Below are 26,594 nucleotides of genomic sequence, written 5' to 3' on the forward strand. Positions count from 1 at the left end.
ATAAATACCGAAAAAACTTTTTGATACTAATTACCGAAAAAATTCGAAAAACCCAAAATATCGAAAAATCAATAAATAACGAAAAAACAACACTAATTACCGAAAAAAAACCTAAGCCACACATAAAAATTGCTAAGTGGGTCAGACTAGACCATGCATAAAAATGGGGGGAACTGTAGGTTACGCATTAAAATTATGGACACTCTTAGGTGGGTAATGGGTCAAGCAAGATCAGGCATAAATATAGTGGTACACTTTCAGTCAGGGGCGGATTGGGGCCGGGAACCGACCCGGGCTCCCGTGTCGGAGCTGCCCCTTTTACTGACCGCGGAGCACGAACGGGGGTTCCGGGGGCTCTCCCGCTGGAAAAATTTGAAAAATGAACCCCAAATATGCGATCGCATGGCCCAATCAGCGCCTGCATTCAGTTGGCCATTGATCACAATATGTCCCGCATAAGACTAGTTGGGCATTGTAGGTGGGTCATGGGTCAGGCATATAGTAATTGAAGCATAATCAAATAACACACTATTTACGGATAACAATTTCTATAGTTTATTTCACTGCGACGTTTCAACAAGATTTCACAAGTCCTTATCAAGCATATAACATTAAGAAACAAGCCAACAGTGAGGCTGATGTCCCCCGTCCAAATCCCTAAATAAATAGATGACCAATATTAATTAATCGCACATTTATTTTTTTCAAAAGTATCGAGCAATCAAACTGATTATCAACTATACACTAAGTTTCATCACTCTTTATCAGATAGAATCAAAGTTATCTTGTCTCAAAGCATCGATCAATGAAATTGCTTAGCTCTGCTTAGCTTTAGCCCGAAATGTTAATTACTGAACTGAGTCAAGACATTCACCTAATGAACATTTACATCAAGTTTCAACATTCTACCCCAATTAAAAGCAGAGTTATTGTGTTCCAAAGTCTTGACCAATCAAATTGCTTATCGCTCTTTGGCCTAAGCAGAAAATTCTCACGATCGAACTTAGTCAAGCTAATATCGCCCTGACTTCATTATAACCAAAGTTATCGTGCCCCAAAGCATCAACCAATGAGATAGCTTATCTCTGTTTACCCTAAACAGACAATGTTCGTCATCGAACTCCATCAAGGCATTCACCTAATGAACGCCTACACCCAGTTTGAACATTCTACCTCAATTAGAATGAGAGTTATTGTGTTCTAAAGTCTCGGCCAATCAAATTGCTTATCGTTCTGCTTACCCTGAGCAGAAAATGCTCATTATCGAACTTAGTCAAGGTTTTGATGTAATGAAACTATACACCAAGTTTTATCACTCTCACTTAATTAGAACTAAAGTACTATCGTGTCCCAAAACATCAACCAATCAAATTGCTTATCTCTGCTTACCCTAAGCAAAAAATTCTCATCTTGGAACTCCATCAAGGCATTGGCCTAATAAACACCTACACCAAGTTTGAACATTCTAGCTCAATTAGAAAGAGAGTTATTGTGTCGCAAAAAGTGTGACAGACGGACAGACGAACCCATTTTAATAGTCCTCTGCTTTCTTCGAAAGGCGAGGGACAATAAAATGAAAAGAATATGGTTATATATATATATATATATATATATATATATATATATATATATATATACAAGAGCATTGTGGACCCTCCAATGGGATGCAAAATCAGCTAGTATGGGCAACTGTCCCAAGCCGTTAGATAAACAAATGCACATAGACAAGTATAAACTGTAATTGGTATAGATAAGCACAAGAATAAAAGATCAAACAATTATTTAAGCGGTATAATGAACCACGAGCAATAGGCCATAACAGTAAAAACATGATAACGACTTGTGAAATCTTGTTGAAACGTCGCAGTGAAATAAACTATAGTAATTGTTATCCATAAATAGTGTGTTATTTGCTTATAAAAGACATATTACAAGCTACATCAAACAGAAAATCGATCATTTTACGGAAATTCTGGCCGCCTTTTTGAATATTCAACACTCTGTGTTTTGGTTCATTTTAAGTTCAGTAATCCCATTCAATTGGATATTATAATATCAAACTGTGAAATAACTATTATCTGACAAATTGGCCATTTGAGCAACTTTAGGCCGCCATTTTGAATTTCTGCCATCTTGGATTTGGGGCACTCATATTAGAGAAATATTTTTTTATGATCAATGTTTCTGATATCTAGTAAATCACTTTAGTTGACCAAATAGATAATTTGGCTTATATGGGTCTGGACAAGATTTTTTTTTAGTAAACTTATGAACAGACATCATGAAAAAACCCCGAAAATATTGCTGTTTTCAGATTAATCTTTTATGTTGAAACCGAAAGCATTGATTAAACAACATGAATCATATACCAGCAGATGTAGAATTGCATTATGAACATTTTGAGCCATATTACATATCCGTAGGTGAACCTGTTGAGGAGTTGTGGAGGTTTCCCTGACTTACACTATTTCAAATAAAAAAATGGCGGCCATTTTTAAAGATGGCCGCCAAACTCATATTTGGCAAAGTGACCCGGATGTCCATCAACCAATTTTGGACACTTTAGACCTAAGGCTAACTGAAAATCATGGTTAAATTTATTCATCAAATTGGTAATGAAAATCTGTCTGTCACATGGACTATAATGGATAATTTACACAACAGGTAGGACACTTAAACATCTAGTACTTAGAATAAGGCTATTATTTATTTTCTGGAGCTGTCAAGCCAGCAAGAGTGTTATTGTCCCTTTAACAATTGTATACAGAGTCAGTTAAAAGCCTGATTATCCCAAAGATTTTGGTTCCTTTTGATCTTCGTGCATATCAGACCCTATGACAGTGTTAATTCTGTATTAAATTGATATGCATTATTTCAATAAGTGAATTTCAAGAATTTCCATAAATTACTACTGTTATTAGTGTTATGGCACTTGTTTCACTTTGAAGAATCTTGTATGAAATCTGTGTCCATTATCAAGATTAGTGAAACAAAGAATCCTATTGAATTTCTGCAATGATATTGTACTGTCTAAAAATTTGGCATGTTGTCAACAAAACCAAGAAAATTCACGAGTACTTTACTTTGGTTACAAGTTACAAGAATATTTACTCTTTTTTGCAGGTTTTTGAGAAATTATCTGTTATTAGTCCAACTGTATGTGGAGGTCAACTGTTGATGACGCCTAACACAGAAACTATTGTTAAAACTAACAGGTACGTATTAAGAAGTAGTATATGTATTCATCTCATTTCCCCCCCCCCCCCTTGGGGTGTCGGGGGTGATAAGAATATACCCTTCGTATGTTCTGCGTGTCGTAAAAGGCGACTAAATGGATCCCTGTAATGGGGCAACTTGTTTGCCGTACGTTGCGACCCGTGTCGGTGGAGGGTGGAATCCTGGTAATTGAGTGGGGATTTAGTTTGCGAGCCGGGAGGTCAGAGTGGCCCACTCTGATCAATGGGCTTTGGTTGTTTTAGCTCTGTAGAGTGTACATTTCTCAATTTCAATGCTTGGTTGTTTTCTATACTCAGCTTATTCACCTTTGTGTCCTGAGTACTTTCTACAGAGCCGCGGCTTGGGTCAATCAGGTTAGACAAGTTTTTTTACTTTCTGGCTTGAGTATACCCCTTGTCGAGCCCTGAGGCCATGCGCCGGATATCCGTGCTAGTCATCCCCTTAGTAGGCAGGGCAGTAACCTGGGGGACAACAAAAAAATATTATACATGGATTCCCCAATCCCCCCCCCCCCACCACCTATAAACAAACAATATAAAATAAAACAGAAACGTCCTAATACTGAGGATGTTTCTGAATTATTTATTAATAAAGTAAAAATATCAAAGGCATGGCCGAGGTTTCTCTTGATTGAGAGTCCCTCTACCGACCTTTCTAAAGTTTCCCCATTTTTATACGCCCACATTTCTTGTGAACACTCTACAGACTACATTTATCAACCGATTGTTTTGAAATTAGTGAGATGAAGAAGCCTATTTAATTTCAGCCATTTCCATTAATTTCTTCTGGAGTTATGGCCCTTGTTTCACCTTGTGAACGCTCTAACGACAAAAGTTATCGACCGATCGGTATGAAATTTATATGCATCATTTAAATTAGTAAAACAAAGAAGCCTATTGAATTTCAGCAATTTCCGTTAATTACATTTAGAGTTATGGCCCTTGTTTCACTTTGTTGAATGCTGTGAATGCTCTAATGACAACAGTTATTATCTGATCTGTTTGAAATTGATATGCATCATTTAAATTAGTGAAACGAAGAAGCCTATTGAATTTCAGCAATTTCCGTTTATTACGCCGTGAGTTATGGCCCTTGTTTCACTTTGTTGTACCTTGTAAATGCTCTAACGACAAAAGTTATTATCCGATCTGTATGAAATTTATATGTATCATTTAAATTAGTAAAACGAACAAGCCTATTGAGTTTCAGTTATCACCTAAATTAGTGAAATGAAGCCGAATAAGCCTATTGAATGTCAGCAATTTCCGTCAATTACGTCTAGAGTTATGGCCCTTGATTTACTTTGTTGAACTTTGTGAACTTTCGAACAACAAAAGTTCACATCCGATCTGTATGAAATTTATATGCATTATTTGAATTAGTAAAACGAAAAAAGCCTGTCGAATTTGAACAATTTCTGTAGATTGCTTCCAGAGTTATGGCCCTTGTTTTAGTTTTTAGAACCTTGTGAACCTTCAAACAACGTAAATTATAATGTCATCAGTATGAAATTGTCTATTAAATTCCCCTAATTACCTACAAAAAAATAAATATGTGACAACCCTTGTCGACTGCTCGGACGATTTAGCTGCTGTGGGTGTATGTTTTGTTGCCTGGCAACCTATCTCATAACTATTAATGAAGTTAATAAATCTCTTAAATCTTTAGATGTCTCAAAATCTGTAGGTTTAGATATGATCAATGCATGTTTCTGCAACATGGCACACATGTTCTTGCAGACAGTTTAACCTATATCGTTAATTTGTGTATAAAATCAAATTATTTTCCTAAAGAATTTAAGAAAGCTAAAGTATTACCTGTTCACAAAAATGGTCCCAAAACTGATCCCAAAAATTACAGACCAATATCAGTATTACCGTCAATATCCAAAATTCTCAAATGGCACATTCACAGTAATTGATATAATTATTTATATAACAATAATTTACTTTATATTAATCAATCAGGATTCAGAACAAATAACTTGTGTCTAACCGCTTTAACTAACATAACGAACACTTTTATAATTCTCTAAATAATAATGAACTGTGTGGTGCTATATTTTTGTCCCCCGCCTTTCGAAGAAAGCAGGGGACTATTAAAATGGGTTCGTCCGTCTGTCTGTCTGTCTGTCCGTCTGTCTGTCCGTCCGTCCGTCCGTCTGTCTGTCCGTCACACTTTTTGGGACACAATAACTCTCTTCCTAATTGAGCTAGAATGTTCAAACTTGGTGTATGTGTTTATTAGGTCAATGCCTTGATGGAGTTCGAAGATGAGCATTTTCCGCTTAGGGTAAGCAGAGATAAGCAATTTGATTGGTTGATGCTTTGGGACACGATAACTCTCTTCCTAATTGGGCTAGAATGTCCAAACTTGGTGTATGTGTTGATTAGGTCAATGCCTTGATGGAGTTCGAAGATGAGCATTTTCCGCTTAGGGTAAGCAGAGATAAGCAATTTGATTGGTTGATGCTTTGGGACACGATAACTTTTAATTGAGCTAGAATGTTCAAACTTGGTGTATGTGTTTATTAGGTCAATGCCTTGTTTTTTTGTAATTGATCAGCTGTTAACCATATTTTTGTTGGATATGGATTTGAATTTGACGCTTGATACTACTGTCCTACTGTTCTGCTCCTAAGTTGGGCTAATGAAGATGGGCATACACCATACAGTGTGCTATGAGGGAAATTTTCCCCGGACAGCGGCACTACGGCCTACTCTTATATCGAATTCCAACTGTCGAGGGATCTTTTATGTGCACGTCAATGTGTACAAGGGACCTCGTTTTTTTGTCCCATCCAAATGACTAGCCAGCTGTCCTTGTCAGGCCCTCCGTCCTGCATCACTGACAAGGGGGGAACCATGCCGGATCAGTTTCCTCCTGTTGTTTATCCCACTATAAACTCACTGTAAGCAAACATTATTCTTGTTACTGAACTAATTTAAGATTAAGAGTTTTTGTCCCCCGCCTTTCGAAGAAAGCAGGGGACTATTAAAATGGGTTCGTCCGTCTGTCTGTTCGTCCGTCTGTCTGTCCGTCCGTCTGTCTGTCTGTCACACTTTTTGGGACACAATAACTCTCCTTCTAATTGACCTAGAATGTTCAAACTTGGTGTAGGTGTTTATTAGGTCAATGCCTTGATGGAGTTCGAAGGTGAGCATTTTCTGCTTAGGGTAAGCAGAGATAAGCAATTTGATTGGTTGATGCTTTGGGACACAATAACTTTAGTTCTAATTAAGTGAGAGTGATGAAACTTGGTGTATAGTTTCATTACATCAATACCTTGACTAAGTTCGATAATGAGCATTTTCTGCTCAGGGTAAGCAGAGCGATAACCAATTTGATTGGCCGAGACTTTGGAACACAATAACTCTCCTTCTAACTGAGCTAGAATGTTCAAACTTGGTGTAGGTGTTTATGAGGTCAATGCATTGATAGAGGGTGAAGATGAGCATTTTCTGCTTATGGTAAGTAGAGATAAGCAATTTGATTGGTTGATGCTTTGGGACACGATATCTTTAGTTCTAATTAAGTGAGAGTGATGAAACTTGGTGTATAGTTTCATTACATCAATACCTTGACTAAGTTCGATGATGAGAATTGTCTGCTTAGGCTAAGGAGCAATAAGCATTTTGATTGGTCAAGACTTTGGAACCTAACAACTCTGCTTCTAATTGAGCTAGAATTTTTAAACTTGATGTAGATGTTCATCTTGACTGAGTTTAATGATTAACATATCGAGCTAAAGCTAAGCAGAGATAAGCAATTTCCTTGGTCGATGCTTTGGGACAAGATAACTTTGATTCTATCTGATAGAGAGTGGTGAGACTTAGTGTATAGTTGATAATCAGTTTGATTGCTTGATACTTTTGAAAAAATTAGATGTGCGATTAATTAACATGTGTCATCTATTTATTTGGGGATCTCGGCGGGGGACATCAGCCTCACTGTTGGCTTGTTTGATTTTAAGAAAGCTTTTGATCTTGTTAATCACATCATGTCGTTACTATCAACTTTCTGATAACTTCCTGAACTTAATTCATTCTTACCTGGACCACCGAAATCAATGTACTTTCGCAAATGGACCCTATTCTCAACTTCAACCAATTACTTGTGGTATTCCACAGGGATCTATTTTAGGACCATTATTATTTAATATTTTCATAAATAATTTTCCTCTCCATTCTGTGATTTATTTGCGGATGATACAACAGTCTATTCGTCAGCTACCAATTTAAATGATCTTCAAATTAAATTACAAAATGATACTGATATCTTACTCAACTGGTGTGGCCACAATTCGATGATTGTCAACGAATTAATGCATTAACTAAATGGATGCATGCTAATAACTACTAAGCAGAAAAGAAAATGACTTTTAACACCAGATTTATTGATAAACCTTAACAACTGTGCGATTGAAAATGTTCCAACTTTTAAATTGCTTGGTGTTCAGGTCGATAATCATCTGTAATGGAACGATCACGTAAATTATATTTCAAAAATTATTAATCAAAAAATATATCATTTACGTAAACTGAAAGAATTCCTTCCTTGTAAATTCTGATCAATATTTTATAAATCATATATTCAGCCATATCTCAACTAAGTAGTGATCAGAGATACATATTTCTAGTTGACTCCATTTGATAGAGAATTTAATTTCCTTTCAGAAAATCATAACTTGTCTTCTTTCAAAGTTGATAGGTTTTGAGCTATAATCATATGAACATTTCGCATATTTTTTCAACGTTTTTTCTGAATATTGTCAGGATTTGGCGTCATACATTTTAAAACTCACTAGTAATGAAAGGGTTTATCTATGCGTATTGCATTTGTTGATGAATACTACGTGTTTTATACTGTGTACCATTGTCTAGCTGCAGATATTTATATTTTTTGTCTTTTTGTGGGTTTCATTTGTTAACAGTATCGTGGTACCACTGAACTATAAATGCATGTGTCTTAAAATCGGTTGCACGCAATATCATTATTTACCGATATCCCGCCAAACCTCCATTTGATTATCCAATACAATATGTTCTAATCTCTTGATATCAGATGGTCTAATCTGTTTTGAAAACACAATTATAAATGTATTTCTTACCTGGGTCGTAAATAGGGCTATCCAAGGAAACAAATTCCATCACTAATAACAATAGATAAATCACATACCAAATAATACTAATCATGTCTACTAATAGGGACTCAAGTCCGCTTCCAACACATGGAGCTGATCATCGAACATCTTCTGTTATTCTCTGATTTCATCACACTTTGTGTAACAAGCTTCTCTTTGCATGCACAATACCGACCTATGGAAATATGGGTTTTATAAGAACAGCTAAACTTAATATTCCCATCGTATGAAATAGCTTTATTATTATACTCCACGGCACTGATAAACCACAGGTACAGTGGATTCAATCTCATCCTTATAATATAATTTATACTGTCCGGAGAGCACGCTTTTCACATAAAATTGCTCTTTGATCTCAGACCGAAAAGCGATCGACTCTGTTCTCAGATAGAAAGGCGACACTGTTAGATCGTGCTGTAATGGATTAGCTGAAATAGTTGGTTGGAGTGTGACTATTTTTACCTGTGACAGTTTATTCAAGGATGACAAAGTACAACAAAAAAGGACAATTTTGTCGTGTGTGCATACTGTGTTGGTCTTATTGCAATGACATAAATGTATGTTTCCCTTTTATTTCATCTCATTTAAATAAAGCTTGATATTTATTATTAACAATTTATTTTGTTTCTCATAGGAAATTTCGGTTGGTATCTCAAATGAAAAAAACAGCCAAGCCATTATAATCAGAGAAATGCTCAAACAAACAAGTAAAATAGACAAGACAAAAATACAAGCAATACTATTATTTATTATTACATTATTGATATCCATATGCCTTCATAATTAAACGTTTTAATTAATTTGTAATGTATAAATTATGTGCTTTAATTAACGATACCGGTAAATTATAACAATGGATCAATCAGTGAATCTATGTTGCATGAAAAGTTGAAAACTAGCGGTAACTTGAAACGGCTAGATGTAAAATTTACAGCAATGTATAGAAAATACCAACAACCTTTCCTTCAAATTTTTAAAAAATTATCTATTGGGAATGGCTACGCTTTGTGAATTTAATTTGGGTGAGTCAAACGTAAGGTGGCTATGAGTTGGGAACTTAGTCACATAAACCAAATAAAGAAGCCAATAGATGAAGCGACGCACGTTATCCACAAATTGAGAAAGAATTGGTTGACTATGTCAAGTAGGTTTGAAGTTTCAATAACAGGTTAGACTGAAGAACCACCAATATAATATGTCAGTTTAACTGTAATCCCACCCTTAATACCAATGATTTATATTGAGCCAATGAAAATGCTCGTAGGAATGCAGCCCCCACCCTATTCGTCAACTTGACTGATAACACCACTGACATGTGTTGATTCTAGGGCAGTTATTTCTTGGACTTTCGACTTAGGTGTCGACACGGGAAATGCCTGGATTTGCTTAACGTTATGTATTAGGTGCACCCCTTCTAGAAAATAAAATATTTGGTAAAAAAAGTGTGCCTAATACACCGAAAAATACGGTATGTGTCATCTATTTATTACTGTTGGCTTGTTTTAGTTTGTAGATTCTCTAGAGATCACAATTTTTTTATCCGATTTTAAAAAACGTTTAAATATATCACCATTCCTCCATAATGAAGGTTGAATTCATATTTCGGAAAAATAGAAATGAAACCGCGCGACAAAATGGTCGCTCTTTGTACGCAAATTGTATAAAAGTATGTAATACGAAGGTTGTGGACCCTGTAGAGGTCACAATTTTTATCCGATTTTGATGAAACTTAAAATATATCTTTATATCCCAAAGATCTCAGTCCCTTATGATATTTGCACATTTCAGACCATAACTTTCTGGATTATGGCCCCTGATTGTACAAAAAATCGCTTTTGTTTTTAGCTGTTCTCTATCTATCTCTTGCAAAATGTGGGCATATCTTGCCTGGCAGCCGCTGGTTTCTTTTCGTGTAGCGCGTGCTCTGTTTTGAATGTATATTTTTATACGCCCACATAGAAATGTGGACGTATATTGCCGTCGCCTACGTCCGTCTGTCATCCACAATTTCTTGTGAACGCTCTAACGCCAAAAGTTATCATCCAATTGTTTTAAAATTGATATATGTGACCCCCGACAGCATACTGAGTCACAATGAGGAAATTTTGAAAATTGAGTTATTGTGTCCATTAGTCGTTCTCATTTTTTCGACCCATTGTGATAAAGGAATTTTAAACAATATCCCAAATGCATTCCTTACTTTGCATGCCGTATGAAGAAGCGACGTTAAAGGGATCAATAAAATTCTCTTCGAAAAGAACATTATTGGCCATTTTGTTTATTTCCATTTAAGGCCTATAGATTATTTTTTTAAAGATGATATGAGATATCAAACAATCACCACTTGGATTAATTATTCGGAGTAAATAATGAGTTGTCGACGGCTTTATCATTGACCCGTGACAGTTGATTAGTAATAGTATTACTCAATGACACACCCCCGCTTGTCGATTAATTTACATCATCAGCCACGTGGTTTCGATTAACACTAAACGGCAATCTATACGATCAGAATTAATTTTTTTTCTGCCACTTATCAGAGTGAATCGCATGAAGGTACCTAAAAACATTGCCAAAACCAAATATTTATCGATAATGCCTTGCACGCGGTGTCCGGGCCAATCAGCAAAGGAGTTGTGTGGACAGCATGGCAACAGGCGGAGTTTATTTATATTTTCGGAGGGTTTTAAAACTCGATTGTTTCCGTTCAAAATCAATTCATCGACAATATTTTGATCATATTTATAAACAAGAGATGCTCCACTTTACAACGATGCCAATTGTTATGCAAGAGGAATGACCGGTCGTCCCACTGCGAGCAAAGAAAAATAACTAATTTCGCCGAGAATTTTCAGAAATAGGACAGATTTAAGAATACGGTACTCTTACAAAACATTCAAATACAGGTGTTTTAAAATATTTTATTGCTATTTTGATCTTCTGTGTCGATAGATAGTATATTTATAGACTCATTTTTGTGAAAATCTCAATTTCGTTCAAAATCAATATTTTCACTTATTTTGTCTTTATCTCATTATTGATTCTCCCGCATTCCGACTCATTTAGATGCGGCGGGTCACATATGTTGTTTACATTAGTGAGGTGAAGAAGCCTATTTAATTTCAATAATTTCCTTTTATAATGTCTAGAATTATGGCCCTTGTTTCACTTTGTTTGACCTTGTGAACGCTCTAATGCCAAAAGTTAACATCCAATGTTTATGAAATTTATATGCAATATTTGAATTAGGGAAACGAAGAATCCTATTCAGGCCACAAAATTTCAAATTTTGGCGTTACCAGAAAAATGGTTGCGGGTTTATGCTCTGCGTAACCATTTTCTTTGGTTACGTCAGATGACCATTGCGTAACCAATTGGTTACATAAAATGGTTGCGCTGTTTTCATGTTTTATCCAGATTTAAATGGTGCTATTATTCATTTAAACTTGTAGTGAATGTATTTTTTAAAGAAATAACTTGACTAATTTATATTCTTTTATATTTAAAGGCTCAATACCACTCTTATTGTAACTGAATAATATGTCCCAATCTTTATTCTGGTCAACAAATTGTACTATATTACAATATTTCAATTAATTGATGATACAAATTTCATCTTAACACACCTTATTTAAAAATTTTGAAATATTCAACATAATGGTTTGAAACGTCTAACGTAAACCTTTTCAAATGAAACTTCGATTTAAAAATATTTTCGAACCCTCTGGACAAGTAAAATAGGATGTATTGGATAATTTACACAACAGGTAGGACACTTAAACATCTAGTACTTAGATAGAGATATTATTTATTTTCTGGAGCTTTCAAACCAGCAAGAGTGTTATTGTCCCTTTAATATTATATTTTGATGTTAAGTGTTTATGACTGAAATCCCACTGTGTCCCCATTTAAAAAATAAAACGTTAGAAAAAAAATGTTCCACTTGACTAAATTCTTATATATTTTAATAATGAGAGGAATCGGTTCTAAAAATAACTAATGGATTTTCGTTTTTGTATCATATTTGACCTTCAAAAAACGGTCACTGCATATTACACTTGTCATTTGCAATCATTCATCCAAGCACGTAGCATGAGATAGCCTCACTCATAGGTAGGGACTGATTGACAAACAGTATTGATAAACCTCGGAACTCTGTACACAAAGTCTCAAAAGGAAACAGAATAGTTTGATGTCATGAAATAATATTAAAAATAGACAGGGCAGTAAAATTGTTTACATTATCGCTCGAGCGATGCTTGGGGAGGGGGTCAAAGTTGACGACATACATACGGGTCATTGGTACTACAGCATGGCTATAGTGAAAACTGAAAAGCAACACGTGTAGTAAATTATTTGGAAATATAGCCGACATGTTAAATAGTCAAACTCATTTCTCATTTTGTGTTTGAAAATCCAAAGGTACGCTTTCAAATATTTATGGCATAACTAATCATATAAAGACTTAGGGGTGAGGGGCATTTTTAAATCAACCTGCTTGCAACTGGTCAACAGGCTACGAGTACGTGGTGTCAAAATACGTGATCTGTCAAAGTACCGGTAAGATGGAGAAATGAAATGCCAAGAATGAATGAATGAAGTTTGTGCTATAATACAAATAATTTAGACCTGTGTCACAAGTCATCCTGTATAAAAATTGATCAAATGTGAAATTTATTAACGTAACAGATATTTCAATTTGCGTAACCAGGATATCGGTCGTGTGTTTTTGAGGTGGTGCGTCCGCAATTAACCGGTTGGTATCTTTCGCGTGAAATTTCATGGCCTGCTATTGAATTTCAGCAATTTCCGTTTATTACTTCTAGAGTTATAGCCCTTGTTTCACTTTGTTTAACCTTGTGAACGCTCTAACCCCAAAAGTTATCATCCTATCTTTCTGAAACGAAGAAGCCTATTTAATTTCAATAATTTCCGTTTATAACGTCTAGATTTATGGCCCTTGTTGAACCTTGTAAACGCTCTAATGCCAAAAGGAAACATCCGATCTTTGTGAAATTTATATGCAATATTTAAATTGGGGAAATGAAGAAGCCTATTGAATTTCAGCAATTTCCGTTTATTACTTTTAGAGTTATGGCCCTTTTTTCACTTTGTTTAACCTTGTGAACACTCTAACCCCCAAAATTATCATCCTTTTTTTCTGAAATTTATATGTATTATTTAAATTAGTGAAACGAAGAAGCCTATTGAATTTCAGCAATTTCTGTGTATTACGCCTAGAGTTATGGCCCTTGTTTCATTTTATTGAACCTTGTGAACGCTCTAACACAAAAAGTTATCATCAGATCTTTCTGAAATTTATATGCATTATTTAAATAAGTTAAACGAAGAAGCTTATTGAATTTCAGCAATATCTGTTTATTACGTGTAGAGTTATGGCCCTTGTTTCACTTTATTGAAATTTGTGAATGCTCTAACATCAAAAGTTATCTGCCGATCTGTATGAAATTTACATGCGTCATTTAAATTGGTAAAGAGAAGAATCCTATTGAAATTCAGCAATTTCCGTTTATTACTTCTAGAGTTATTGCCCTTGTTTAACTTTGTTCAACCTTGTTAATGCTCTATTGATGAAAGTTATCATCCGATATGTATGAAATTTATATGCATCATTTAGATTTGTGAAACGGAAAAGCCTGTCAAATTTCAACAATTTCTGTAGATTACTTCCAGAGTTGAGACCCTTGTTTCAGTTTGTAGAACCTTGTGAACCCTCAAAGTCAAACGGCAAAAATTATTATCTGATCTGTATGGAACTGTCTTGTAAAGGCCCCCAATTACCTACAAAGGAATAAATATGCGACAACCCTTGTCAACCCGCACGGACGATTTAGCTGCTGTGGGCGTATGTTTCGTTGCCTGGCAACCTGTCTTTTATATTTGTCAGTGATAATTTTTTAATACAGAATAGGATAATTATTAAGGATATTTAACATCTACATGAGTAAGGTAAGCACTTTCTGCATATTGTTTTTGTATGTTTAACCATGCATTTTTTTCCGTTACTAGAAGTAGAAAGTTTTAACCATGTTCTAGTGCATTGCAAGTGTTTAAAAAGAATCGGCGGAAAATATAACTGATAAATACACGACAATGTTAATGTTTTCTAATATTTGGAGTTGTTTAGTTCCATTTCGTGTAGCGAAAATACATAGAAAACAAATTAACGATTAGTTTTAGATTATTTATGGTGTCGAAATACATCATTCTAATCGTCATCTCATAAATACATAGCCAAAATACATCAGTCGGAAATAAGCAATTTATCTTGTCAAAGGGACAGTAGTGCTATTTAGGAAATGATTTTTGGCCCGACATACGAATAATAAGAATATTTGTACGTTACCCATTTTAAGCATTTCATTTAAATAAAGGTTGACATTTTATTAACATGTGTACATTTTATTTTCTTTCTCATAGGAAATTTAGGTATCCAGACAACTCGAACCAAGACCACTCAGACCAATACAAAGACCACTCGAACCAACCCAAAAGACCACTCAGACCAATATTTAGCTTTGCTACTCGGACTAACCCAAAGGACCACAAGGACGAATAAAAAATGAAATACAAACAATAAATATTTTGTTAATTATTTATTATTTAATCAAATAAATATGTTATTTATTTATTATTAAATCATAGTAATCAGAATACAAAGAGGTGAGTAATTCATAGGTGAATATATACATAACTTAGCATGGTCTTCGTTACGGGTGGGGGGTGGATGTCCGAATGGTTATGGTTAGCACATACGTGCTGTATCACTGTATCAGAAGGTCTGTCATTGAGTCAATTGGCGTGGTTTCGATTCCCTGGTTGTACGTGACAAGAAGTAGGGTCGCCTGTCCAACCTTGTGGGTCCTCCGGTTTCCTCCCACTGCTTAAGACTCCTACGCGCAAGCTGATTATTGAAATAAAAATGAACCATATTTTAGTCCGAAATGACCTGGTTTTTTTCGAGTGGACGTTAAACCCTATTTCTCTCTCTCTCTCTCTCCTTACTGGTAAGTACATAATAGCAAATATTCATCCTTATTACATCAACAATTTATTATACTACCAGGTACTTCAAAATCTTGACTGATTTTGATCATGAACATTTTATGTTTAGACTAAGTATAGATAATCAGTTTGATTGCTTGATACTTTTGTAAAAGATAAAGGTGCAATTATAATTAATCTATTTATTTTGGTATTTCACTGTTGGCTTGTTTAGCTTGTTCTCTGTCCATCTCTTGCAAAATGTGGGCTTATCTTGCTTGGCAACCTCTTGTTCCTATAAATATAAACAATTTGTTTTTATATGCCCACATTTTCATGTGGACGTATATTGCCGTCCCCCCTGTCCGTCTGTCTGTTCACAATTTGTTTGTGGACACTCTACAGGTCACAATTTTTATTCGATTTTCACCAAACTTAAAATATTGGTCTATCTCCCAAAGATCTTGGTTCCTTTCGATATTGGCATATATTGGACCATAACTTCATGGATTGTACAAAAAATCAGGTTTCTAGCTTGTGGACACTCCAGAGGCCACAATTTTCATCTGATTTTGATGTAACTTGAACTGCATATTTATATACCAAAGATCTTAATTCCTGTCTATATTTGTGCATATCGGATGGTAACTTCTTGAATTATGGCCCCTGATTGTATGAAAAATCGCGTTTTTAGCTTGTGGTTCCTCTAGAGGTCACAATTATTATCCGATTAAAAAAAAAACGTTTGAATATATAACCTTTACACTGTAATGATATTTGAGTGCAAATTTCGTGAAAATCGGACCAAAACTATCGGACAAAATGGACGCCCCTTGTATGCAAATAATGTAAAAATTGTGGACCCTCTAGAGGTCATAATTTTGATCTGATTTTGATGAAACTTGAAATACATGTTTATAACCCCAAAAATCTTTGTTCCTTTCGATATTCGCGCATATTGGATTGTAACTTTCTGAATTGTGGCCCTTGATTGTACGAAAAAATCATGTTAGCTTGTGGTCCCTCTAGAGGTCACAATTGTTATCCAATTTAAAAAAAAATGTTTGAATATATCACCATTACACCCTAATGATGGCAGAGTTCGAATTTCGTGAAAATCGGACCAAAATTGTTGTACTAAATGGCCACCCCTCGTTCGCAATTAGTCTAAATGTATGGTATATCAAGGTTGTGGACCCTCTAGAATTCACAATTTTAATCTGGGCCCGATTCCTAGAAAATTCTTAAGCACGTTCTTGTGCTTAGATTTAAGTAGACTTTGCATTTAAGAAAACTTACCTTATTTTGTGTTCCCAGAAAATTCTTAAGAACGTTCTTATGCTTAGATTTTAAGTAGACTTCATTGTAGGCACAAGAACGTTATTATGCGTTCCAAGAAAAAACTTAAGCACAACAAGCACAACTTCGTTCTTAAACATAGTCAATCTAAGCACAAGTCCCAAGCAAGGTATACGGCTTGCTTACCAACCTTAAGTCTGTTTCTGCTTCAAAAAGATGGCTGACCGCAGAGTTATTCGACAGCATTTCCGACACCTTTTAATACCAAAGTGACAATTACAAGATAGAGAAAATCCTTCTCCAGAAGAAATTTCAAATTAAGAATGCTATAGAAAATTTCGCTTCTAGGCCTACCCTGAAACCATTTTATTTATTTGCCAATTAGTAAACAATAGGCTACAAAAACACAGGCTACTTTAAGATCAAGCGCTCTCACAATTATTCAGTTAGTTTGTATGTGTCTGCTTTTTTTTTTATCTTGTGGCACATTTTATATGTGAATAGGGGACATGTCAAATGCATCGAAATGAACCATATGACGTCAATGAAGCCGACGACAAATTTAAGACATAATTCGCATACCAAAGTTGTTTTTATGACGTTAAAGAGCATCGTAGTCTCAGTTTATGGTAAACTTTACCAGTCACAATGTGCTTAGACTTATACTTGACTTGTGCTTTCGTAAGAATGGTCTTGAGAATTTTCTAGGGACGGTATTTTTATAAGTTTCTTATGTAGGAAAAAGTGAAGCATGACTTTGTGCTTACTTTAAGAATTTTCTAGGAACCGGGCCCTGATTTTAATGAAACTTGAAATATATCTTTGTAACCCAAAGATCTTGGTTCCTGTCAATATTCGCGCATATTGGATCGTAACTTCCTGAATTATGGCCTTGTTTAGCTTGTTCTCTTTGCGTCTCTTGCAAAATGTGGGCATGAAGTAAAGTTTTTGATGAAAAAAAACCTGGGGACAAGAGAGCTGTGGATTGTTTGCATACAGCTGAATATAGGGGACATTGTATTGAATAATGTTCAGTATCTTCAAAGATATATATGACCATGGAACTCTGACAAAAGCCGAGGTGTATGTTTATCACTAAAATGCCAAACCTTATTGTCCCCCGCTTTTCGAAGAAAGCAGGGGACTATTTAAATGGGTTCGTCCGTCTGTCTGTCCGTCACACTTTTTGGGACACAATAACTCTCTTTCTAATTGAGCTACAATGTTCAAACTTGGTGTAGGATTAGGTCAATACCTTGATGGAGTTCGAAGATGAGCATTTTCCGCTTAGGGTAAGCGGAGATAAGCAATTTGATTGGTTGATGCTTTGGGACACGATAACTTTAGTTTTAATTAAGTGAGAGTGATGAAACTTGGTGTATAGTTTCATTACCTCAATACCTTGACTAAGTTCGATAATGAGCATTTTCTGCTCAGGGTAAGCAGAGCGATAAGCAATTTGATTGGCCAAGATTTTGGAACACAATTACTCTCCTTCTAATTGAGCTAAAATGTTCAAACTTGGTGTAGGTCTTTATTGGGTCAATGCCTTGATCGAGGTTGAAGATATGAGCATTTTCTGCTTAGGGTTAGCAGAGATAAGCAATTTGATTGGTTGATGCTTGGGGACACAATCACTTTAGTTCTAATTAAGTGAGAGTGAGGACACTTGGTGTATAGCTTTATTACATCAATACCTTGACTAAGTTCGATAATGAACATTTTCTGCTGAGGGTAAGCAGAGCGATATACAATTTGATTGGTCGAGACTTTGGAACACAATAACTCTCCTTCTAATTGAGGTAGAATGTTCAAACTCGGTGTAGGCATTCATTAGGTGAATCCCTTGATGGAGTTCGATGATGAACATTGTCTGCTTACGGTAGGCAGAGATAAGCAATCTGATTGGTTGATGCTTTAGGGGCACAAGACTTTGGAACACAATAACTCTCCTTCTAATTGAGGTAGAATGTTCAAACTCGGTGTAGGCATTCATTAGGCGAATCCCTTGATGGAGTTCGATGATGAACATTGTCTGCTTACGGTAGGCAGAGATAAGCAATCTGATTGGTTGATGCTTTAGGGGCACGATAACTTTGGTCATAATGAAGTGAGAGCGATGAAACTCTGAATATAGATTCATTATATCATTACCTTGACTAAGTTCGATTGTGCGAATTTTCTGCCTGGGCTAAGAAGCGATAAGCAATTTTATTGGTCAAGACTTTGGAACATAAAAACTCTGCTTTTAATTGAGGTAGAATGTTTAAACCTGATGTAGATGTTCATTAGGTGAATGTCTTGACTGATTTCAATGATTAACATTTCAAGCTAAAGCTAAGCAGAGCTAATCAGTTTCATTGGTCGATGCTTTGGGACAAGATAATCTTGAATCTATCTGATAGAGAGTGATGAAACTTAGTGTGTAGTTTGATTGCTCGATACTTTTGAAAAAAATAAATGTGCGATTAATTAATATGTGTCATCTATTTATTTTGGGATTTCGGCGGGGGACATTAGCCTCACTGTTGGCTTGTTTTTTTTCAATATTCCAAATACAGAATGTAATGGAATGTAAATAATTTTTATATTCCAGGGATTCAGATGCTAAACTAACCTACAAATTGCTTTCTGACAATTTAACCGATTTAGTACATGTAACTGAAATTGGTCAACTTGTATCAGGCTCTGAGATTGGTCAAGCCATGTTAGAAGTTATTGCAGAAGAAGAGTTTGGTGTGAATCAGACCACTGTTATTTTAGTGAAGGTTAGCATGACTGCTCTTGATCCATAATTGAAATGTGACGGCCAAATTACTATAGAGGATCAGGAAATAGCATCATATAGCTTCCATCCTTGTTTATATTAACATGCTTCAACATAAAGTATTTCTTGATAATTTGTAATGTGGCATATTTATCATCAGCTCTGTTTAAAATTTATGTGTTCTTTACATTAATAAGTGTGTTCATACGTCCACATGATGTATATTGTCATCACCCCTGTCCCCTTGTACGTGTCAAGGAGTGGGGTCACCTGTCCAACCTTGTGTGTTTTCTCTGGGTCCTCCGATTTCCTCCCACTGCTATAAAGACCCCTTATGGAAAAGATAATAGGAAAATATATGTTAGTCTGAAAATGACGAAGTTTGTGTTGAATTTACATTAAACCCCATTTGTCTATGTAAGAGTGTCCAAGCGATTTTTCAGATTGATCAGAGGTTATAATATGGGAGTAATTATCGGAGATTGCTGAAAATTGAAAGGCTTCTTATCTCATGAACTTCACTAAGCACAGCCATAAGATTTTTCAGGTTGATCAAGAGCTATGACTCTGGCAGTTATTACTGGACATGGCTAAAAATTAATAGGTTTCTTGTCTCATGACTCATGACCTGTGTGTCAGTTAATCAATCTGACTATAGCTTCAGCTTTTAGAGCACCCACAAGCAATTGTGGATGCCAGATGGACAGGTATACAGGTGTGACACATATATGACCACATTTCAGCGTGGGCCTATAAAAGGTGAAAATGGAGAAAAAACCTGACAGGGCTTGTTTAAATTTGAAGATTATTTTACATGGTTGTACTCTTGTATGGTAACTTAATATATTATAGGTTAAATCAATCTCCTATTTAATGATAAACACAGACACCCGACTACTAACACAAGGAGGTCACTTGACTAGTATACCAGTTGGAACAACTCTCCATTTTACAATTACTTATCATGATGATGTTGGAGACAAGTTTTTTGCCACCAATTCGCTCCTCAAGTTCAGATGTAGCAGGTAACTGTTGTTATTTTAGTTGTCTGTCTGGTGCAAGACATTTACATTTTCATATTCCTTTCCAGAACCGCTAACATGATTTTCCATCAGACTTCATACCGATATATGATGTAAAGGGAAGAGACATAAATTTGGTCATATGAAGAATTTTCTTACCGAAGAGATTGAGCAGGACAAATTAAAATTGACTAATTTTCTAAAATCTGCTTTTAAGAACCGCCGAATAAAAGTTCAATTTGACTGTAATTAGTGGAATAATTTGGATGTATCGGTGGTCCAGAAAAATGAGTACATCGTGTACTTTTCAGCAGATGAAAATAACAAATGATGATGTGTAGCTTGATACAGCTTTTATTTAACAACTTTATATATACTCTTCAAAAAAAGTAGGGGATATTGAAATGCAAATACCTGTGCAGGTTGTGATATGATAAATAGTCATAGACACTTGACATGCTTTGAGAGTATGTTCACAGATGAAGAACTTATCGCCCCAACAGAACCACTGAGCTGCACATGCGACAAGCAATAGCGCCATACACGTGAGAGGGGTTCATTGTCAAATTTGACACTTCAAGGAAGGGTTAATAAAAACTGCCGAGTGCTGGTTTAAGTATCCATGTTTGCTTTCCTATTGGTTCTTGCATAGGATTTACTGTTTAGCATATCTTTGCTTTAGTGTGTTACTTTTAATTTGATCGGGAGACGTGTTCGTCGACGTCAACGTCGACCGACAACTCTGCAAAAATTGGACGTGGCACTGCAAAAGGAATGGGTCAGATTGCCCCAAATTGTGATTGGACGGTTGATTAGGAGCATGCCACGACGAATTGCTGAATGTCTGAGGATTGGTGGAGCAATTACTCATTATTAAGACAAAAATCAAAAATGCTGATTTACACTTTTGACAGTGTATCTCTTTGCGAGTGAAATGGGGCCGTTAGATAAGCCGCCCATATGGACTGTTTATGCTCCTGTGTAAGCAATTGGCCTGTTATTAAAGATGGGTTCCCAGAAAGTATTTATCGGGTGGTTATTTCCAATAAAAGTATGGTAATTTTGGTATATATGGAAAGTAGAGATATCCAATCTTACTAGAAAAATACTGGATTCCCCGAAAAACACTCATGGAGCGTATACAGGACAAAAACGTAAGGGTTCCCCTAATCTACATCCCGACGATTAGGAATTTCTGCACGCATGATAACTTCCTGGATTATGGCCCCTGATAGTACGAAAAATCACTCTTTTAGCTTGTGGACACCTCTAGATGTCACAATTTTTATACGCCCACATTTTCATGTGGATGTATTGTCGTTGCCCCTGTCCGTCTTGGCGTCCATCCACAATTTGCTTGTGGACACTATACAAGTCACAATTTTGATAAAACTTTAAAATATAGGTTTAGATCCCAAAGATCTTGGTTCCTTTTGAAATTGGCGTGTAATGGATTGTGCCCCCTGATTTGAGAAAAAGGAAATACGTTATGCATGTTTTGAATTTGTTAAATACTGTTTGTTCCAATGTAGGCTGCATTGTAGTATTCGTCTATTTGATGTCATATGATATATATTTTTGTAATATTTATATCGGAAACAAATTTATATATGCCTTACCTTGTGATGTCCGCCTATTTTTATGATGTAATGTTTAAAATAAATATGTGTCGATTTAATAAACAAATTTATATTATTCTAAATATCAACACCGAATAGACACCAATATTCGCACATACAGACCTTAGCATGACTCATCAACCATTCTATATCCTTATATGTCGCTAAATTTATTGTCACAGGTAAATGCCAAAATTTCTAATCAAGACATTAATTCCAAAGAGTTATTTCGACCTAGAAAGTCTGACTACTCGACTATGTAAAATTTAATGATTGGCGTCGCCTCTCAGTCTGAGCTATTTCTGCCTAGAAAATCTGACAGCAAGAACTCTATAAAATTTAATGATTGAAGTTGCCTTTAAGTCGGAAGAACAGTTCAGTTCGACTTATTAATTCCACCTTACTTGTGGTTCTGTAACCTCTAATCTAAAACACTCCTTCGATTTCATCTAATATGCCACAAAAAAAACACATTGAATTAACTTACTTATGATATCCCCATGCTTTATTAAAAATTAAACTTAATATATGATGCAATTCCTTTTTATACACGGCCACATTAAAATGTGGTCGTAGATTGTCGTCGTCCCCATCTGTCCGTCCCGCGTCTGCAATTGCTTGTGGACGCTCTAGAGGCTAAAGTTAATATCCGATTGACTTTAAATTTATACACAGTGTTTAAAGTCATGAGACGAAGAAGTCTATTGATTTTCAGCGTTTCTGATAATTACTGCCAGAGTTATGGCCCTTGATCACTTTGAAAAATCTTTGTGGACGCTCTAAGGTTAAAGTTACTATCTGATTGACTTTAAATTTATACACAGTGTTTAAGGTCATGAGACAAAGAAGCCTATTGATTTTCAACCATATCCGATAATTACTGTCAGAGTTATGGCCCTTGATCACTTTGAAAAATCTTGTGGACACTCTAGAGGCTAAAGTTAATATCAGATTGACTTTATAAGATGTCATGAGACAAAGAAGCCTATTGATTTTCAACCATATCCGATAATTACTGTCAGAGTTATGGCCCTTGATCACTTTGAAAAATCTTGTGGACACTCTAGAGGCTAAAGTTAATATCAGATTGACTTTATAAGATGTCATGAGACAAAGAAGTCTATTGATTTTCAACGATATCCGATAATTACTGCCAGAGTTATGGCCCATGATCACTTTGAAAAATCTTGTGGACGCTCTAGAGGCTAAAGTTAATATCAAATTGACTTTAAATTTATACACAGTGTTTAAGGTCATGAGACGAAGGAGCCTATTGATTTTCAGCAATTTCTGATTGTTACTGCCAGAGTTTTGGCCCTTGATCTCTTTGAAATATCTTGTTGATGCTCTAGAGGCTAAAGTTAATATTCGACTGACTTTAGATTTATACGCACTGTTTAAGGTCTTGAGACAAAGAAGCCTATTGATGTTCACCTATTTTTAATAATTACTGCCAGAGTTATAGCCCTTGACATCTTTGAACAGTCTTACAGAAGCTCTTAAGGCTAAATTTAATATCTGATTGACAAGAATCCTATTAATTTTCAACGATTGGGGATAATTACTGCCAGAGTTAAAGCCCTTGATCACTTTGAAAAATCTTGTGGACGTTCTAGAGGCTAAAACATCAGTTCATTCATTCATTCACTCTACAGGCTAAAGTTAATATAAATTGTTTAAGGTCATAAGACAAACAATCAAAACAAATTCTAATGTTTTCTGATAATTACTTCATGTGTTATTACTCGTCATCAGATTTTCATGTGTTGTAAATGTTCTCAGCAGACCTGTCAACTCTACCGTATCACGCGGTAAAGTGCCGCGAACAGGCCTCATGTACCACTCTACTGCACTGTAGTAGATTTCTACAGCATTTTCAAACAAAGAGTTTTTAATTTTGTCGCCAAAAGTATGGAACTAAGGGAAGCAACTCTTTGCATGTAAACGGAGGCAGACCACCATTAATTTCCCCATTGTCTTTCGGTTATCAACATCGATTTGGGATATTGTAAGGTGTAATTTAGCTAAGAGATTTTTGTTGTCAAATTCTTTTCAACCTATTTTAGAGTTAATAAAGTGGATATAATTATTGGCATGTGTTCCAAATACTCTTAAAATGTGTAGCGATAAACTAAACAAATAGCAACCAATTTATGGTAGCAATGGCTGACATTTTCTTTTGCGGGCGTACGTACGTACGTACAGCATCTAATACAATACTTTGAATGCAACACAACCTGGAACTTTAATTTCAAGATGGGAATACGTCTCTACGATTCTGACTTACATGGAACACTCTCTCGAATAAATGTAAAAGATTTACGGAATCGCGGAAGAGAAAAAAATCCCGTACATTGAGTGGATAATTGCCATGCCAATGGGGGACATGATTAAATCGATACCAATATTTAGGCGTTTGCAAAACTATTTTTTTACGCCCCCCCCCACTCTATTCCTAATGTAGAAATACTATAGAATCGTACAAGAAACAATATTGACAAAAACTCTTGGAATGGGGAACACACGTCACAAGGATATGTTTAAAATCATACTAAGTTAAAACAAAAGAAAAGTGGTACTGGTAGGCCTACTGCCAGTACACTGGACTGGTAATTTTAATTATTTTTTTTTTTACGTTACTAACTAATTATTTCTTCTGTAGGCTACATATTCAATTTTGGTTTAATTACATAAATAACTTTAGATATGGTTACCATTGCTTGTGTATATTTTATCTATTACCCATTTAATGCAATTTTTGTATTGTTGGGCGTGCAGTTCAGTGTATCATTTCTAAAGTAATTACCCTTGGAAGTGCGAATTTATGTGTTTTTGGAAATCTACTGCCAAATCATGGTTTCTGCAACTTAGCTGCTGTGGGGTTATGTTTTACGTTGCCTGGCAAGCTATCTTTAATTAATAAAGCACTGTGCAATTTGATCGAGCTCTACAATTTTTACTAAATTATGAAATAATAAAGTTTGTGTTTAATTATATTAACACTTTATTACTGTGAAAAAGGATGTTTTCTTAGGGAGGGAGACTATGTTTTTAGAGAATAGCTTGCTTAACATTCAGGTGAAGATGAGAAATAACACACTAGTGGCATTTGTATTAATATATGACATGTGCATATAAGTACACGTGTGTGAAATATCTTTATTTAATATCTGCTTCCATGGAAGTGAGTTTGAAGACGATGGATGTATATTGTCACAGCAGAGATATTATGCCCGCTTCCTCTTACGTGTTGGTGATATCGCATAAGAATATATACTCAATGTTTTAGCGTGTAATTGACCATGTGACATACCGTTCTGTGCATCGCGGAGTGATTTATTATGTATGGCACGGTGCTGTATGGATGGTTGATTTAAATTAACTGAAATTACCAGTAATAATGTAATGTGTAAAAACTCATTGTATTCTAGTCTTAAACTCTAGCCGTGTACTGTACAAACCCTTATTGATTATGCAAACTTCTGTTCTGCAATTATCCCCCATTTTCTGAAAACATTGTGAACATGTTTAATGCTGCAGTATTGAATGAATTAATATACACCCGCATTTTAGCTGCTGTGTGTACCTATCTTCGAAATTCTTACTAAAATAATAATCAGATAGTAAAGCAGCAAAGTCAATATGGCTAGTATAGATTTTACAGTGATAGCCTAACTATTCCTTTATTTTTAGGTATAATTTACTACATGTATCTAATGGATTAGATAATAACACCTTGGTTGTGAAAACAGCTGAAGCAGGACAAACAGTTCTCAAGGTAATTTGTGACATCATGGTGTGCTGTGCAAATGGTTTAAACATATTTTATTACCACAAAGTAAATGGATCGGACAAAAGTTACATAAACTTACAAAAACATCCTTTCCTTCATAAGTACATGAAATTATTCAAGATAACAAGGGGTGCAAAATAAGAAGAGAATTAAGACGCTGCTGGGGAATAAATCTCAAGATTGGCGAAGACGATCATAAGAAAACCATCAGAGAATTATTCCAGTGAGTGCAAGGATCTTGGAATTATAACCCCATTTGCAACTATCTTACAGGAGAAGATATCGAAAGGTTGCAAGCGCTGTTGGTACGAGGTTATTTCAAGCTTAAAGGTGTATTTCCAAATAGTAACTTAGGATAAGGACCACTCTTAAACCACTGGCGAATGTTCGTTTACACCTTACTATAGAATCTATATGTTATTGGAAGTACACCTTTAAAATGTTGACCCAAATCAGGTTTTAAACAAATTTTACTGTTTATTTCGAATATAAAGCAAAGTAATAATTAAGTAACATTGTCAAATCTTTTTGTATCTTTAAGGTATTTATGTATGTTTTGAATGAGTCAATAATTTTGAGAATTGCTTAAGTTTTCATCACCCCATAATAATGTACTAATATTAATGTTAATATGATCTGGCGTGTTGCTTCCCAAATCGTGGCGCTGTGTCTTGTAATTTGGACAGTCCAAGAAATAATGCTGCGCATT

The 26,594-nt window shown here is 35.4% G+C and overlaps 2 protein-coding genes across 3 annotated transcripts in view; both read left to right on the plus strand.

Moving 5' to 3' along the window:
* LOC126828350 (nuclear pore membrane glycoprotein 210) overlaps positions 1 to 14,954 on the plus strand; it is a 398,410-nt gene extending 383,456 nt beyond the window's left edge. Inside the window, exons 33-35 of the mRNA XM_050558065.2 lie at positions 3,124 to 3,215; positions 14,308 to 14,350; positions 14,822 to 14,954. Coding sequence (XP_050414022.1) covers positions 3,124 to 3,215; positions 14,308 to 14,317 — 102 coding nt within the window. The 3' untranslated portion in view covers positions 14,318 to 14,350; positions 14,822 to 14,954. The remainder of the gene's footprint in view (positions 1 to 3,123; positions 3,216 to 14,307; positions 14,351 to 14,821) is intronic.
* Positions 9,719 to 26,594, plus strand: part of LOC126828366 (nuclear pore membrane glycoprotein 210-like) — a 74,196-nt gene continuing 57,320 nt past the window's right edge. Inside the window, exons 1-4 of one of the 2 annotated variants that reach the window (XM_050558121.2) lie at positions 9,719 to 9,848; positions 19,281 to 19,452; positions 20,304 to 20,476; positions 25,786 to 25,870. In XM_050558121.2, the coding sequence (XP_050414078.1) occupies positions 19,390 to 19,452; positions 20,304 to 20,476; positions 25,786 to 25,870 (321 nt within the window). In that variant the 5' untranslated portion in view covers positions 9,719 to 9,848; positions 19,281 to 19,389. Of the gene's footprint in view, positions 9,849 to 12,550; positions 12,803 to 19,280; positions 19,453 to 20,303; positions 20,477 to 25,785; positions 25,871 to 26,594 lie in introns of those variants that run through there. The other variant, XM_050558120.2, reaches the window with a different exon arrangement.

This window comes from Patella vulgata, chromosome 7 (assembly GCF_932274485.2).
Source record: "Patella vulgata chromosome 7, xgPatVulg1.2, whole genome shotgun sequence".
NCBI classification, from domain to species: Eukaryota; Metazoa; Mollusca; class Gastropoda; family Patellidae; genus Patella; species Patella vulgata.